Source organism: Pygocentrus nattereri, chromosome 17 (assembly GCF_015220715.1).
Source record: "Pygocentrus nattereri isolate fPygNat1 chromosome 17, fPygNat1.pri, whole genome shotgun sequence".
Lineage (NCBI taxonomy): Eukaryota > Metazoa > Chordata > Actinopteri > Characiformes > Serrasalmidae > Pygocentrus > Pygocentrus nattereri.
Genome location: NC_051227.1, coordinates 11,259,559 through 11,278,142, shown reverse-complemented (window position 1 = coordinate 11,278,142; position 18,584 = coordinate 11,259,559). Strand labels below are relative to the sequence as shown.

At 40.4% G+C, this 18,584-nt stretch overlaps 1 protein-coding gene across 1 annotated transcript; it reads right to left on the bottom strand.

The window, feature by feature from the left end:
* Window positions 1-2,861: 2,861 nt before the first annotated feature.
* On the bottom strand, window positions 2,862-6,196 carry LOC108411360 (sarcolipin). Its single transcript, XM_017682883.2, has 2 exons — window positions 6,011-6,196; window positions 2,862-3,435 (listed from the first exon to the last, which is right to left on the bottom strand). The coding sequence occupies exon 2, from the start codon at window positions 3,319-3,321 to the stop codon at window positions 3,223-3,225; it is 99 nt and encodes a 32-aa protein (XP_017538372.1). The 5' UTR covers window positions 3,322-3,435; window positions 6,011-6,196; the 3' UTR covers window positions 2,862-3,222.
* Window positions 6,197-18,584: the final 12,388 nt, after the last annotated feature.

Below are 18,584 nucleotides of genomic sequence, written 5' to 3'. Positions count from 1 at the left end.
ATTCTGGTAATTATGGGATGGTCTGTACAGGAACACACCGTAAATTACACAGTGAACTGTTCCGAATGGACATCAGCTCCCACAATTCATAGCAAAATACAACAAACTGTCATTTAGGAAACCGTAATTTTATGGTAAATAATTACTGTAAAATTACAGAATTTGTTTGCAGTGTATCCACTGTGTCAGATGCAGGACAGAGTTGACATTTTTACCCCAAGTTTAATTTTACGAACATATGATTGACCTTCAGTCAGTACACAGTTTCATAAACATAGTTCAAGGTTTTGTGATTATGTACCTTAAAATTTAACCATGACACAATATGATAATTAAGCATTCATGCAGCAGTGTTATAAACTCATTCATTTAAATTTAAACACTTTAAACACATTAAAGCAAAACACTCTTTATGGCATTGATGTCACTGATGTCAAAGATCAGGTGCCTTAACATACAGTAACTCCATCATAGCAAGGACAATATCTGGAAAATACACAAAAAAATGGTCATTATTATAATAAATAATGAGAGAAATGTTCAAAAGATCTAAACTCTGGAAAATGATCTTCATAGTTCAGAAGGTCTTCTCATTTTCACCCTGACTGAAGATGATCAGGCAGCACCTGAAACATCCGAAAGGAATATGATGATACTGATAATACTGACAATGATCCAGAGATGCAGTCATGGGTGGGATTACAGTAGCTAATAATATGAAACCACTAATAATTTATTGCTAACTGGCCTCTTCTGTGACAAGTGCATGTAATCGGATCTCACCCCCCAAACAGGGGCAGAGATTTTCATGTGGGGCTAACGGTGTGATCAGACGGTCCATGTAAACTTGGCAAATTGTCACGTTTGCCACAAGGCAGTTGCACTGAAGCAGCTGACAAACTCATAAATGTCAGTGGTAAACATGGCTAAGTTCCATGTGAGCCTGTCAGTCAGGATGTATCACCAGCCAGGTTCAGCAGACCAGGCCAGCAGTGTGGCCACCCAAGTTAATATATAATATATAAACTGTACTTCAATTTCTGTGCCATGAAGCAACATAAAGCAATGATAACCGCTTACAGTGAATCAGTCAGCAACCTCCATTAATCCATTTATATATTTATCTATTTATTTATTTGCAGTGACTGAAGCCATTGTTCCATCCAGGCTACAGTTATTGATCACGCACACAACTGGTAGTTTGTGTGGATCATTTTGTATTAGATGACAGATGACATGCCAGTAGAAGGATGTATTATGGATAGTTATAAACAAAATGTTCCAAAACCAATACGTTTTGTCCTCTACACCTTTTCCCCCCTATTGTCACTTGTTTCCTTGACTTTTGAGGCTATTAAGGAGTCTAAATGTGAATATTGCTATATCTGTTTGCCACAAGCAAGCTGACGCAACTGTGTAGTCAAGTAACACCATGATAGATATGCAAACACCCATTTCTAATATGATGCAATGTAATAACTGGTTGCTTAATAGCAAGCTACTTATTTGCATTTGGTTCTGATATGAATAGGCCAAATCAGGATGTATGCAATACTTGGTTATACTTTCAGATGGATAACTCACATCAGGTAAACATGAAAGAAGCTCAATTTAAGGCACAATTTACAATAAATACAAACTTAAAAGACAAAATATTGGCAATCCCAGTAAAATATTGTTGTGCTTGATACTGCATGGTCAAATGCACCTGTTGTATCTAATGCACCAAATATATCTATTGGTTTTCACTTGTTGTTCCTTGTTTTCCAGATTTAAAACACAGCTGTAAGCATTAATCCCACAGCAGGATCGTCTATCTTTGGTCACACTTGAAGGCGAAGCCAATGACCAAAATAAATTCTTTACTCTTCTAGATAAAGATGAAGTTGCCAAACACTATTACATGACTAATACGTGCACCAGACCGTAACCTAAGACGATATGTTGATGCGATGGCTATTTTTGGGATTACTTTGTTGGGAGTTTGACATGTTTTTGAAAGTGTGATGGGAAAGCTTTATAAGGCCTGGAATGAAATATGGATTCTGACAAAAATGAACAACACAAAGTGGTGAAGATTTTGACCTGAGGAGATTTCAGTTTTTCCCGTCTCTTGGAAAATTCAGTCTCAGGATTAGTACAAATCCTGTCATGGCAGTGTGGAGACACCTGCGTTATCCACCCGGAAGTAAGTTGTTTGCTGTGGTGACTTAATATTGACTTGGCCTACAACCCATTTATTTCAAATACTAACTAAAATTGAAAGTAGACTACTTTCTACTAAAAGACTTTTTCAGTGGTCATTTTGGGTTTTTGAAATATATAATTTGTGTGTTTTTGATTTTTTCCTAGAAGCCAAGTTGTTAATAATATTAAATATTGTCCTGCCAATATTATGACTGACAAAGACAGTATTAAAAATATTCAGGTCACACGGGTCAGGGACCTTATACCACTTATATAAGAACTGCCTCGCTGAAAAAACAGCACAGCACTGGTCAAATCTGGTCTATTCCTGTTTATTCCGGTCTACAGCCGGTCTGCTGCGGGTTTAGCAGGTCACCCAGCGTGGTCTAGCATATTATGACTAGCATATTAGCATCCAAAACATAACATATGCTGGGTGGTCTGTCTAAATGTTGCAGTGGTATTCAGTAATTTGCTTTTGATAGCATGTATGCAATGAACGGTGCAGTGAATGGTACACTGAGTAAATGTGAACCCATTGTTTTTGGCTAACAACAGAAAGCCAGGCATCTTGCTGAGTAACTCCTATTGGCTTCCATTCATGGTTTACTAGCCCTCATTATTAGCCATGCTAACATTTCAGTGTTTCAGTCATCCAGACGCTCACACACGGCTTCATTTCTCTCTTTCATTTTATTTCACTTATGCTTCAGCACACACGTTGACATGTCAATCAATTGGAGCTGTGAAAATGGCCACTGTTAGAGGTGCCTAAGCTGTAAACAAGTATACCAAAGCTTAAGAAAATGAAGCTAAGATCCATGTAATTAATCTCTATTTTACAGAACTCAGCCACTACATTTCAAGGCCCATCTCTTCATTTCTTGAGAGGTCAGAAAAAGGCCTTCTCTTTCTTGTTTCCAACTCAAACACTGCCATCTGCTGGTCAGGCTGCACTGTATGCTCTCTTTCCAGCTTCAACATCACAAACCAGGTGAAGCACTGAGCCTGCCAGACGCTCATTTCAATTCTGGCTCAGGCGTCCTGGTAGCTCTTGACAAGCAGCCACATGAGCAGCACCGTGATCAGGACGATCATAAAGTTCAGAAAGAGCTCCTGTGTTGACCTTTCCATCTTTCACAGATAGGACAGGGGTCACAATCAGGAGGACGGAGAGGAAACTTGGAGATAAGGAGACGAGGAGATGAAAGTCTTGATCTGGAGCCCTTAAGCTCAGTGCACAAGAGTCTGGCAGAAAGAGAAAGACGTAGAGAGAGAGAGAGAGAGAGAGAGTGAGAGAGAGAGAGAGAGAGAGAGAGAGAGAGTCACTGGAATACCAGAACAAGCCTTGTAACATAGGAGCATGATTTCAAATGGAATAAACATAAAACAACTGAGAAATATATGTACATTGATGGAAATGTGTTCTATTTAATCTAATTTCACCTTTTAATAATTTTAATAGAATCATAGTATGGTCATTTTGGCTACTCACTGGCCATTTTGGCTATTAAAAAATTGCTATTTTTATATTGTATCCCTGGTTCCTATTACCACCACTGTAAAGATATTTGGGTGGGTATGTTTTCCTACAGTGAACCATTTCACAAAGCCACTCTGAATGGTCTGAATGGTGCAGGAATTTTGAACTGGGACCGAGTCCCAGTACGCCTTAATATAGCCCTGCCTCTAACACATTGTTCTGGACGTTAATATGAATTGTCTCTGACTGTCTGTGTCCATGTGTCCTGCAGAAATTGTACTTGTTAATGAGCAATCTAATGCAATTTGCTGAATTCTTATTTTTCTCATTTTGCGCATACAAGAGGGTTTGAAACGTCTCTACTGTCAGTCACGTACGCATGCACACAAAAAGTGGATTAATAAGTGCTCTGGAAGTCACGCCCAGGTTTAAACCCACCTGTTGTCTTTGAGTTTCAAATGCTCATCTTTCATCTGCTCAACTGCTGCTACAATCCCCTTGCTGACAGCTCTCTGGCTTCAGCTATGCTTACATAAACACTGCCCCAAAATACGACCCAAATAATGCTGTTGTTGAGGGATAAGGTATAAAGGACAAGGGATATAGGAGAAGGTTAAGGTAAATAAATGATATTCTGTGGTTGTAAATGGAATAACAGTCGTTGATTAGGGCCACAGTGAATAAAACCAGTAAATAATGTCAAATTATTGTTACGTATGTACACACACACACACACACACACACACACAGACACACACACACACACACATATATATATATGCTGCAGTTGCATATGTTAAGAGCCACTGGCAGTCAATTATTTAGCCCAGGTTTAATCTGTTTATTTTAAAAGGGAAAAGGACTTCAGTTAGAAACTCGGACTTCATGAGAACTGATTAAATTAAAACGGCCAACTTCAATACATTGAACAAAATTTCCAATTTCACAAAAAACACCGTAGACCAGCGTGGCTGGTCACCAGCACAACCAGCATCAGTTGTGTTTTGGATGCTTGAATGCTGGTCAACCATCTGAACTGGCACCAGCAGCATGAACTGGTTTAGACCAGATTAGACCAGCATGGGGATGTGTGACTTGCCAGTTTTGCTAAACTCAGTAGCAGTAATTACTGCAATGGCGTTCTCCTGCAGCTCACAGCAGCACCAGGCTTGAGACGGCTTCAAAAAACAAGCCCTTCACTATAGAGAAACCGTCAGTCTGATGAACAGAGTGAAGCACTACATGCAGTAAATATGGCTTTTGAAGGAAAGACAGCAAAGCTACCTGAAACCGCTGGCTAGTTCGTGCGGCTATGTTGAAGTATGCTATCTAGCACTTGGACTAGCTAACATAACCAAAGTTGTCAGCAAATCGAGATGAAACTTGAGAAGGATGCAGAAAATTCTTCATTAAAACTAAAAAAGTTTCAGATGGATCACTTCTTGTGCTAGATGGTCATAAAAACTGAAAACTAACCAAACATTTCAGATGATTTCCCCTCTTTCCGCTAAAAACCACTGTGTAGCGCTTCAGTTCTGAAACGAGAGGCACAGAATTTGAAGCTGACCGTTTTTTAACAGAGTTTACTTTGGTATAACACAGTGCCTGCAGCTAATAATGACTCTAAACTAAAATTCTCCGCCAAATTCTCCCACCCTAAAGACCTGAGACTAGGATCGCACTAGGATCGGCAGCAATCAACTTGTGAACATCTCTAGTTCAAGGTGGTTCAATGTGGTTCACTGGTTCACTCCTTCTCATGTTTCTTCTCTTGGGTAGAGCGTGGACGTTGGAACCGCGATGCTATAGAAACTCTGCTGTGCTCTACACATCCTTTACCGAGTTTACCGATTGTGTCCCACATAATACCGGATTCTCAAGATGTTTTTATCTCTGCATCTATTTAATGTTCATCTGGATAAATTCGCCACCCTTCCTTTAAGGATGGACTTGGTCCAGATTCTGAGTCACTGTGTTTTATTTAGTATTATTTAAGTGAATTTCTTTAAGTCTATCTATCTATCTATCTATCTATCTACAATCTTGTGAAAAAGGTCAACTTGATGTTTTGTTGATTTTTCTATGTAGAAATAGGTACACATCCTCTGTAGAGAGCACTACTACTGTTCATTAGCTAAATTTAGACATAAATTGTCCATTGAAATTTGCAGAAAATGCCATATTTAACTTTGCTCGCTGTTGAAAAAGGGTCTTAGCTTAGTTTCACTTAAATAAACACATCTGTCTGTGTACATACTTATCTGTCCATATACCAATCAATTCATCAGTCTATCTCTAAATCTATCTTTCAGTCAATTCTTTTATTTGTTACGTGCTTACCTGCACACCCGCAGGACCTTGATATTCAGCAATGACTTGCCCAGAGACAATATTTCCCCCTTGCTTGTCCCTCTTTCACCTCTTGTGTTGTCTCTTGATGCAGACCTTTCTGCTTTCTCTGTGCCCCCAAAACATCCACTGCCTAAAGTACCCTGGCCAAGCTGCACCTCCCAAACTGGGCCTTCACACAGACCTGCTGTGACATCATAGGGCAGGGCAGTTATCTAAGACCACCTTTCAGTAAAAAAAAAAAGCTGTGTGTGTGAATGCTCTATCATGTATTTAGCACTTTGTGGGAGCAAATGTCTCCAGGATGGTGAGGTGTAAAAAATGTGACAAGTTCAGACTCAAAACAATTCACACAGACTAAAATGTAGGAAAATACAATAAATCAATGTCAGAAAATGTTGCGCTTTCCAGATATCCTGACTAAAAATCCATTGCTTACCATACCAACATCAGAAGGTCAGTCTGCACAGTATTTGTCAGACTTTTCATACCCTTCATGAATAATCATTATAAATGGTGGCCATTGGAAAAATCTAAAAGGTGCTTGGACCCCAATGGTTGCCAGTTCTGGCTGTATCACTAAAATAATGTGTTTATGGTTCTTTAACAGACCATATAAATCAATGTTTTCCATGAAAAGTGGCATCAACTTGAAAATGAACTACAACTAGAACTGTAAGTTCCTTTGTAATGTAAAAATGCATTATTTTATATGTGTTTATCCAGAACATCATAAGAATTGCTGTTGGCAAACTACTAGAATCCCATAGGGATGAATCAGTCTCCGCAGTTGCAGTGAACTGTAAACATGTGTTGAGGCCTCAGCTGTCACTTGCTGGGTTTTTGGCATCTTTTTTTTTTTTGGATCATGAAGGGATTTTGACTGGTGATTTGCTGAAGCCTGGCTTGTGGGATGTGATACAGATCTGTCTACGGCGACTGCTGAAAGTTTTTCTGGACATGTATGTGTGTTATTTTTACTGAGTCCCCCATTGTTTTTGGATTAAACCAGGGCTACCCAATCTCACATAGGGGAGACGCGTGTTATTCAGCGTTGGTGTTGTGCGCGCTTCTTCTGTATGACATAAGATTAACTTATGGCACCAACCCATGCTCTGCATTGTATTTGTTCAACACTGTGGCCTTTAGATAGGTTACATGTCTTTATGTCAGTATAGCTGCGATAGACATGTTTCAAAAGCATCCCCACAGACACTAAAGAGGAGGTAATAGTCCCCATGAGGAATGTTAGAAAGAATAAGAGATAAAGACAGAAAGACACCACGGCACAGTTGGGTGTTTTCCCTGCTCTAACATAGACTCATCATCCACTTTATGAGGTCCATCTGTCTTGTAGGTCCACTAATATTGATGTACAGTTTGTCAGATGGCCTTTACCCTTTCATCCCTGGTCAGGTTTTTACAACAGGGATGCTGTTGATCAAATATGATGAGTGGTGAACTCACATAACTTCTGCCATTTTTGTCCAAAACCATACAATGGACCTTCCCATCTTGGTGGATATTTCCCTCATGCTTTGACCAAACTTTGACATTTATGGCCCAAACTAAAGGCCTGTTGATGCTTTTGATCAGATATAACACACTGAACACATTTCACTCTGTCTGCTTTTGTCCGAAACCATAGAATGGATTGTTTTAGCACAGCTACCTTCACATTTTGAGAAGAATAACATCCTTTACACCAACTGGTATGGATACAACCCTGGACAGGATCTTCAGGGTCAATCTTAACAGATAAGCTGGAATACTCTTTTTGTTTAGCTCCCCACAGCATCACCATTCGAGATCCCCACTTCTGTTCTCAGTGTATACAAAATAGGTGGAATTAGTGAGAATCTACATGGTTTCTCTTACCATTTTATGGTGATGACACTCAACTGCACTTCGTCTTTCCTTTATCCACCTTTCAAATCTCTCAAGAGTTCTCTGGCTGCCTTTCTGATACGCCTTCTTGGACGGAAACCCACCCCCTCAAGACAGAACCAACCTAATACAAAAGCCAATTCAATTCATAAGACTGAATCTCCATCACTGCTGTCCAACCTGATGTAAAACTCTTGGACTGATTTTTGACCAGCTTAATTGACATTGCATGCTATCTAGTACCCAATATTGCAGATCTCTACATCGCTAAATAAAAAATACAGCCCTATCTGACTGCAGAGACTCCAGCCTTACTCATTTATCGATTACGGCATTTCCCTGCTTTCCAGCCTTACCTCATATGCCATTTCCGCTCTGTAAAGCATTCAAAATGCTATTGGTCCATAACCTTTCCAAGTTCTCCCATGTGACTTCACTTCATTGGCTCTCAGTGATGGCAAGAATCACATACAAAACTCTGGTTATCCTAATCCAGGCTTCAGGGGCTCTGCTCCACACGTCCTCTTCACCTTGATTCGGAACTATAATGCCCATATGACTTAGGACTTCTGGGTGCTTGGTATGTTCTTTCCATGAGATCTAAGCATGCTTTTAAGCCAAGGTGTTGCTGCTTCAGTCTCCTTGCTCCTCAGTGGTGGTACGAGCTTTTCACCGAACATCACAGTGTCTCTGTTTTCTATATAAGCTTTGAACAGTAGACATCTGAGGAAAAATCGAGAGCTACCAGGAAATTTCAAACAGATCAGTTATTAAAATCTATGTCTGAAGGCCTGAAATTTCCAAGGTTTTGAGGTGAAGCCCAAGGAGATGCAGTTGCTTTTGGCTACAGCAGCATGCAGACAAAACACCTGATTTTCCAGTCAAAATAGCCATTCTTTTTTCAGTATAATTAAAAAAGACAAACGAAAGCCTCAACAAATTAAATATTAAGATTTTCACCGTCCACACTTTGCCTTTACTTCCATTCTTTTCGAATGACTTTCTTTTAGTTTTTCTGTAGGGATATTTTTCCACACCTCTAAAGTTTAGTCTTAGAAGTTGGTTGTATTTACTGCTTCTCAGAATTGGAGTAATCCCAAAGAAATTTAGTCATTTTGAGGTCTGGACTCTGGGGTGACCAGTCCATTGTTTTGAAAACAGCATCTCTAATATATAAATGTCTTTTTTGTCTGTTTCCTTGTTTTCTCACAGTGAAAGGTTGGACAAGTCTGAAGAAAGAGTGGAGCTTGATTTTCTTCTTTTTCTCAAAAATGAAAGATTTAGGTACTGTTTATCTGATGGTGACAGTTTTAATGGCCTCTCAGGTCTTCCAGGTGGTTGTTAGGAGACTCATTTTCTCTGAATGTTTTAATCATCGTTTGAGCTCCTGTTTATTCACTTTTGCACTTTGACTTTCTCCCTTCTTTTTGAGCTGCTCAGAAATTTCTACTGTCTACAATAAAAATTGATACGTTCTACTCAGTGTCCTTAACCTACTGCCCTTAACCTACTGGTACTACGTATAAAAATACAGGGAAATATAAAAGAATTGTGGCGAACTAGGAAATTAGGGTTTGGTCTTTGGTTTCACAGACTGATCCAGCACTACCAGAGAAGAGTCTAGACTGCAGAATGATCCAGAAGGTCTGGCAGCCCCACCAGAGTCTCTCCTCTGCCCCTAACAGCTGTTCACAACGCTAACCTAGATAAACACTAGAAATAGACTTTACAGGATTCCTTTATATTAAAGCCCCAATCACCAATTACTGAATGACCGCCAGGACAAGCTCCACGTTTACCAACAAAGAGCGCTGTAAATGTACAGAATTGTTGGGTTTTAGAGGGAGCAGCCTTGCAGTGAGTGGTGTTAGTATTGTTGTTTACAGCCCTCTGCTAATACAGTGCCAAACACACTGGCTGATTCCTGATTGGAGCTGTGCAGAGGGAGGTGACCCTTGTATCTACTCCAGTGTTGAAAGTGAATATGCGTGAGTGAAGGTGTGTGTGTATATGTGTGTGTGTTTTGCATGTGTTTGAGTGAGTGTGAGTGTGTGTGAGTGTGTGTGTGTGTGTGTGTATATATATATGTGTGTGTGTTTTGCATGTGTTTGAGTGAGTGTGAGTGTGTGTATATGTGTGTGTGTTTTGCATGTGTTTGAGTGAGTGTGAGTGTGTGTGAGTGTGTGTGTGTGTGAGTGTGTGTGTGTGTGTGTGTGTGTGTGTGTGGTTTTGATTTCAGAAATGGGAAATACTATGAAAACTTCAACTTGAGCGTGGTTTAGTTATTCTACACACCTTTTGGCAGCAGCAAAGGATTTTGTATAAAGTGGCATTCTTCTGTTTTCATTCATCTCACTACAATACCCAGCATGCATCAGACACACACTGGCAATCCCTGTGGTGTCAACCAATCCTGATTGCTAGCATTGATCTAAAGGCTAATGGATACAACCAAGCTAATGTAACTCTTACCTCAGTCATTCAACAAAAATGTAAAGAAAACATGTATTTTATCTTTATTCAGCACAAAATGGACACGTTTTTACCTTTTAACCAGGGCAAGGAAGTCAAACGGGGCGAAGTTTTCTGGATTAAGTTCCTAACTTTAGCTTTTAGCTTGTCCTTATCTGTCGAGTCGTTTCAGTAATTCATTATCTCAATTTTCAAAACTGCTCACTACTAAAATCGGCCTCAAAACTGTGGAAGCTTTTCAACGTTCCTCCTATCTTCAAGATGCATCATCAAGAAGTAGTTTTCCTAGTCTTTAAAGCAGAAAACACTGTTCAGACTGCTGTGGCACTGCTGCAGGAGCTGAGGGAGCATGTTTATGAAAGATGTAGTGATAAATATATCTACAATTTTATGCCCCTTTTAGGCTAGTCAGTGTGAGCTAACTAGGTCAGCCCATTTCACTATTTATCAATGCAAAACTGGAGAACTTTAATGTTTCCTGCATCTGTTTCTGTTCAATAGTTGAAGTACACTAAACTTTGCTAAATTTCCTTCGGGACCAATAAAGTATCTATCTACACAAATAGTGGAGCTTGAAAAGGTCCCCCATGGAAACTACACCAGTGTCTACGTGTCCTTACACTCGCAGGATGTTGTTATTTCCAGCTGTGCATCTTTCTTGGATGACTCTGTTGGAAGTTGGAAGGATTGGTTTAAGAGAATGCAAAGAATGCGGTATTTTAAAAAGCGCATAGCATCTCCATGTGTGCTCGGTAATTAACACTCACCACACATAGTGCTAGAGCTATGCCCCAGCAACAGCAGCAATCCTGGCAATCTCACTGGGGCAATCTCACATCAGCAAGCTGGCACGGAGACCTGGCAGATGCATTCTGTAACATTAGTCAACAACGGAAAAGTCGCATAGCGTTTTGTACGTGGGAGGAGCTGGCTGTAAAAGAAGAGTGGAAATGACCACAGTAACATGACCAGCCTTGGGTGTCTGTGAAGGTTCTCATCCATGCAGATCACTGAATTGTCTACGAGTAGTACGCCCATGGCTGGATCTACCATATGGATGACTTGTTGGACTGCCCAATATCCACTCGCCCAGAAAGGTTGCCAAAAGGAAAAAAAATAAATAAGTAAAAACAAAACCATAAAACGATTTGAATTATTTGTTAAAACCACACAGCACTGTCAGTATATGACTAATAAACCAACTTCATCAGTGAGCTTGGTGCCCTCTCACTGCCATACTCAGACAATTTGGATGCAGATTTGCTGTTTAGATAAAGACGGTCTGCCATAAATCCAGTGACAAGGGGCGCCAGAAGAGCTTTATGTGGTGATTTAGACTAACCTTGATCTAGTACTGCTAGACAACAGATCCTAGAATGCTTTATCTAGGTTTTAACCCTTTTCCAGCCATTATATGCGGTTTCTGTCTGTTTTGGAGACGCCTTGTTGAACCATTTACCTTCAGTCACGTTGATGGAATGTATTTCAAGAATTTATGTAGGTGAGAGTGACAGTCTTAATGCATAAGTGTTTTTTACTGTGTGTGCATTTTTTTATTGCGCCAATTGTTTTATATAAAGAAAGTTGCAGTTCGTGTCTCATTTATTTCGTGTTTTCATAGCAGGGGGTACTCATCCCTCCCCTTTGACCCCTCATTGCTCACTAGCAGCTCAGCGGAATCACAACATTTCACGCACAGAGAACCAACAGTGTTAATATAATAAGAATTACAGGCATTTGATTATATTAATAAAAAACATCCATGTAGATTTCCATTGCAGCAGCAGGATGGCTACTAGGGCGGTTATTAAGTTAAGTAGACTGGATTTTGAAGGCAAATAAGAGCAAAAATGGTATGAATGAGCTTAGTGACTGTGGAGAAGGGGGCATGGTCGAGCGTCAAATGTGGGACGGAGAAGCCAGTCAGGCTGAACCAGCGGGCTCAGTAGCTGATGATGTTCACCTGTGCCTTGTTTCTGCCAGCTTACTTATAGTCATCTCTTCCCTCAGTAGGTGGCAGAGCCCAGAGAGAGGAAACCTGTGGAGGCGTGAGAGCCAAGCTGAACTGAGCTAGAAAGAAAAGGACGGAAAAGTCCCAGCGAGCATCTTGTCTTACTTTGCAGGCTGAAAAGCTGAGTGTTTTTTGTGTTGTGTGTAAATAATAATAAAAAGCTCTCCGTCTCCACACCTGCCCGTCCTTCCTCCACCCATCATTAAAGTTGTTACAGTGACATTTCAGTACTGTAGCAGATTTTTAAAATAAAAAGTGCTTTGAGTTGGTGGGTAGCCTTTAAAGCATGTTTTGATAAAGTGTTACTCAGTATTTTATAAGAGTAATGTTAAACTGAAATCATGTTTTAGTCAATAAATCTTTGACTGGATGTCGTTAATTCATTTGGCCAGGCAAGCAATTTTGGTGTACTTCATATGAAACTAAAGACAGAGCTGGAGAGATGAATTGATGAAAGGTAATCTGATACGAACTGCAAATTACATGATTAAAACCAGCACAACACACATTAAAAAATGTTCTGTACATTGCATGCAGTTACACATTTCCACCAGAGAGGTCTCCAAAACCTCAAATCCTACATAGCGCAGCTTTTAATACTAGAATTTAATCTGCATACTTTTTCAGTACAGCTGGTCTGCCCTGTATGCAATATTACCCTAGGGTTATAAGTGTTAACTAAATGAATATCACATGTAGTAAATTGGGTATCTTATATAGCTTATAGCTTTGTGTGGAAAGCTTCAAAAAATCCATGCAAACACCTACAATATTAAGTACAAACAAATTGAAATATCTCAACTTAAAAACTAGCTAGTATCCCAAATCTAAAACCTATTACTTGTCAGATAAACTGTATAGATGGGGAACTGGACAGGGAAGAGTTGTATTTCTCTGAGGCTTCAGAATGACTAAGAGTTACTAAAGGTCCTTGGACAACAACCTTTTTATGGTCTCCACCCCTACTGGTGTTAGCCAGGGCCTGTAATTAGACATGGTCAGCTATCTGGCAAAGTCCAGGGACACCTGACTCCAAGGATATCACAGTTCAAGGATACGTGTGTCTAGATCCAACTCTACAGTCATTAAATCAGGTCTCTGGTCAATGGCTGGAGGCTGAAAAGGAGGATATATGTAAATGTGTTGGTCTGTGATCTCACAGAAACAATATTTTTTTATATATGGACTGGTAGTGACCAGTAAGCTTGGAACAGCATTAAGTGTTAAGTGCTGTGGGTACAAATAAGCCTGTGAATGTCCTGTAGTGTAATATCAGGCTACAGTCTATTCTTGACAGTAATGCAGTCATCAACCCACCTATTCCAACACTGATATAAATAATAACAATCATTCATATAAACCCAGTCAACACTTTAGTACAATGAACACAACATGAACAAGTCAAAATCAGACAGTTGAGATGTGCAAAGACAAAGAAAGCAAGCACAGCAAACCTAAAACCATAAGCGAGACTATTTAAGTTGTTACTTTTCAGTGTATTGAAGTAGACCCCTGATGACAACAAAGGTTTTTTAATGGCTTTGGAAATTGAGCAAAAATCCAGGACAGAATCTCAGTTATACAATGATATAATGACAGCTGTCACAAAAAAATCTGAAAAGCTTAATATTCTCCTTTGACTGGCTAGGCCTGTGGTCAGTCAGGGTAGGGCCAGGCTTTCTGAAGCCTACACATGGCTTTGCCCCATTACAAACTACATCAGGTAAGAAAAATGTGGGCCCTATAAGTAAATTGTTTTCAGACATATTATTAAGTTGATAATTTACATAATTTTCCCTTTCCTCTAAATGCTCAGCCTAGACATGCTTGCTTTATCTCTGGAGCAACAGAAATGTAAACAAAATCCAGGCCTCAGGAGTGAAGCTGCTACTATTTTTAGCTGGGTAACATACTTATAGATATTTATAGGAAACATTACAGTCATACAGCATCAAACACCATGTGAGCACGTAAATTTGAGATTACATAACTTACATAACTACTTCACGTGGTTTAAGGCAAGTGTTGATGATGTAAGTATTTGTTTGCACAATGCTAATTAGCATTAGCCCGGTTCAGGCACCAAAACCATGTCTTGGCTGATTGACCAAATTAGAGGCAATTGGAAAAAGCTGTATGCCTTTAAAGCTTCATCTCATCCTCTCCTGATCATCTAAAATCACCCTAATCCTTCAACTTTTAAGGAAAGGATTATAGTATAAATCAGCAGCAGGGATTTTTTTCCTAGGCCCAGTGAGCATTGCGATGGCGCCAGGCACTGTGTTTCACAGCAAAAGGGGCTTCCCTGTGCTGTCAGCGGATGACCCCGGAGGACAGGTGGACGAGCTTTTGTTATAGTGCGGCCTGATCGCCTTTCCCTTGTCCTGCCCAGAGAAGCGTGGGATGTGAGCAGCAAGCCGACAGCAGGGTCACCGGAGGTCGACCGACCATGATGGCTGGTGTACAGACCCCAGGGCGAGTTTGGTCGCGTGCCAGGAGATTCTTTCTGAAGCACAACAGACCTCATCAGATAGCAGCTTCATTTTCAAATGCCTGCTTCTCAAGGGCTGTTATAAAGACAGCTCCTCTCAACACCCTCACAGCTCTCTAGGCGATCTTTCAATTTCTACGATTGTTGAAATGAGATTCCTTTCTTATGGTAAACGCTGCAGTCCTCACTCCAGGCTGCTGTCGGTCACTTACAGTAGCGTTTATATAGGTCACTGTTACAATGTTTGTAAAGGCAGAAGATAATTGGAGGTCAAATAGATTTTTCCAAGCCTTAAAGTACTTGCTACATCACTGTTGGCAGCTTTTAGGTTTAAAGACAAGAATAAGGAATAAAAACAACATGGCGTTTATTTTGAACGGGCACTTCAACAGATGCAGAGAACTGCACAGCACTACCCCAACAAAAAACACGGGGAAAGAGTAACGCAGGAGCACATATCGCATGAGGGCTGTAGACACTTCTAACTAGAGGTCTGCACAAGATCTTTTTCAGTCCCGGCACCACCCACTCCTGCTGAAAATTGGAATCATTTGACCCACTCCCACCCGCAACTGAAACATTTTGGTCCACTCTTGCCCGCATCAAAGGGAACTGACATCCAACATCTGACAGTTTAATCACAAATACATTATTCTCTGGCTCACTGTGGAGTAACTTCACCAAACACTTTTTATTCCCAGTAAACACAAATCAAAGCACAGAATGGTTTTTTTTGGTGTTTTGCTCACCAGCTGAGGCCGTCAGACCGGAGGCTCCACCATCTCTGGAAAGAGTTTGCGTGTAGTTCGTGTGATTGTTTGCTTCACAACTCCTCAGAAAGTCCTTAACTCTTTTACTGTTATCATTTTATATTGTTTATATATATACAGTATGTGATCGTTCTACTGTATTTAGACTATTCATTCATTTGTGATCTTTCTTTTAATGTGTGCTTCGACTCGCTCCCACCTGCCGTGGGCTGGTTACCCACCTGCTTCCGTATGCAACACTGAAAATTAGTCCTGTCCCACGAGACGTTGTGGCGGGTTCTCTACTTTTAACCAGTAGTTGCAAAGCAAAGCTCACCCTCGTTGGATATAATTACTCTAATAAATATAACTACTTTAACAGCAACATCTATAACAGCAGCAATAATTATTGCCCTGTTCGCCCAGCAGAGCATGGTGCACAAGAGCCGCTTCGCATGGCCACCCCTCCCCGTGAGCTCTCCACGGCAGCACAGCCCATAGCGGACGCCACAATAGTAATAGTTACTAATGTTAGCAGTAAACGTATTAGGGACTAATTTATATTTGAGCACCCTTAAGAGGTAATAAACAGATACGCAGTTAACCACAGGGAATAAATGACTGCAGGGCTGTGGGCTTTAACTTTATAGCTAATATCACTGCTGTTATAAAACTAAGACATCAGTAGCAAGATTCAGCCACGCAGAGTGGAAAACACTGGAAAACATGCTTTATTATTCACAACTAGCTGAAGGAAATCGGGACATTTTCATGTTGGATGAGTAAAAGAAAAGCCGTTTCAGCTAAGCTAATGGGCTAACGCTAACACTACAGCTAATGATGCTAATGAGGACTTGTTATCTTCTACACAAGCTCTGTTCTCCTCATGTTTTCACTGTTTCTGGACTTCAACAGCATCAAACACGGGATCCTAATTAGCCTTTTTTAGCCTATTTAGCAATAAAGTTGTGCCTTCTCAGTTGTCCTCAGCTGTGCCCTCGTGTGTTTGGTAGCAGTGAAGTGCAGTATCAATATCTGAAAGAGCAAAGTCGTCACATTTCACTCTACTGCAAACCATAAAACAGATGTTTCACTGAATCTGAGTGACTAAGCAAAACTGGCACACCAGTACTTATCGTTAAATCGTGACTTTCGTTTCTATCAGTATCTGAGCTCAGGACCGACTCTCTCTCTAACCTGCTGGGAACCAGCAGAGATGCTTTCCCTGGAAATGGAAATGTACTTACAGCTTTTTAATGAACTGAGAAATACTTATTTTTCAACTGACTCCACTTTGACTTCATGCAACCTCATTCTGGTTTCCCACCTCAGCCTCACTTTTAGGTCTTGCTAGCATATGCAGCTAACAGAAGCTAACAGCCCACCAATTAACATCATGAAAAACTAGTAGCAACGCTTGAGGCTTATATTTTTGCGGATAGCTTTGCTTAGACAGCATTCCACAAACAATTCCTCTGATCCAAACATTAAAGAGGTTTCATGGCTTTTCAACACCATCAGGAATTCCACAGAAGACCACCGGCCTCACCTGCAAAATGTAGCCATCAGCCAATTAGCACTATATCAGGACTGAACCGTAAAATTAGACTGCATTTATTCTGCCTCTATAGGTTGTTACCAGTTTAAGCCGGCAGGCTTTAGAAGTGGGACCACACGCATCAGGATGGAGGAGACTATAAATAAGATGGATTTGAAGTGAGAGCTGTCGACAAGCCGGCGTTAAACACATATGCTGGAGTAGGAATCTCACACATACACACAGTAGGTGCCTTTTACTGGAGCGAAGTGGTGAAAACGGATACTGTGATGAGGACGTATGTCAGGCCCTTAACCTTAAAGACAACAGAAGCGTCCCAGTCCTCGCATAAGAATAACAGCCGCTTGGACAGCCTAAATCACGTCCTTCACACCCGTCCCTGCTTTTCTTAGTGTGAACAGCCTTTACCTTTATTACAGCTTCCATTCTTGCTCTCAGTGTTTCAGGAAACCTGCAGGAACTTCCTTTCACACCTCCGAAGCTCAGTCTTAGAACTGGGTTGCAATTTCTGCTTCTCACAATCAAAGTAATCCCAAACGTATTAGTTGTTTGGGTGGTCAGTCTGTTGTTCTGAGGGCGCCAACAGCTTCTGTGTTTGATTAGCATTAGCATAGATTTTTCTTCTTTTTGGCTGTTGTTTGAGCTCAGGAATGGTGGTTGTTGTCTACCAGGTCTTGCAGGTGATTGTTAGGAATCCCATGTTCCCTATATCATTTAATACTTTTCAAAGTCCAGTTTTGGACCTTCTGTTTACTCAGTTTCCTTTGACTGTCCTCTTCCTCACGCAAGTGGATTATCTTATATCCACTCTCCTCAGAAAATGGTCTGAAAATGTGCTCAATAGTCGTCTTCCCAGGAAATTAAATAAATGAAGGGTGGTCTCAGAATGTCTGCATTCACTGCTTCTTCACAAAAGAAACTGACCACATTTTAAAAGTACGTGTTCAGGGCCCCCTGGTGGCTGATGAAGTCAAATAATGAGTATGAATTTCAGCAGGGAGGAGCCCTCAGGGTCTCTAGTGCTACAGAGAAGACTTTATCATTTCTATGAAACAAAAAAAACCCTTTTTTTTTTTCATTTCATATAATCATTATGCTTATTGCATTTAAACACGGCAAGCAGTTTAGTTACACTCTTATTTCATTGTTACCATTACAGTAAAATCATGAACTTCAAGTATTAATAAATGATATCTGTGAGTTTTCTGTAAGAGTTATTTTTGATAGAAAATGAAAGCGTAGACTTCTTGAAATCCCAAACAGAAAATTATTTAGTTAGGATTTTTTTCCTCTGGGGTATCAAGTTAGATATAGCCAGTATAGCTACTTCTCTCTCTGTTTAGCCCTTCAGGGGCTGAACTGAAGGCCTAATGTGTCGGTTTAACCACCAGCATAAT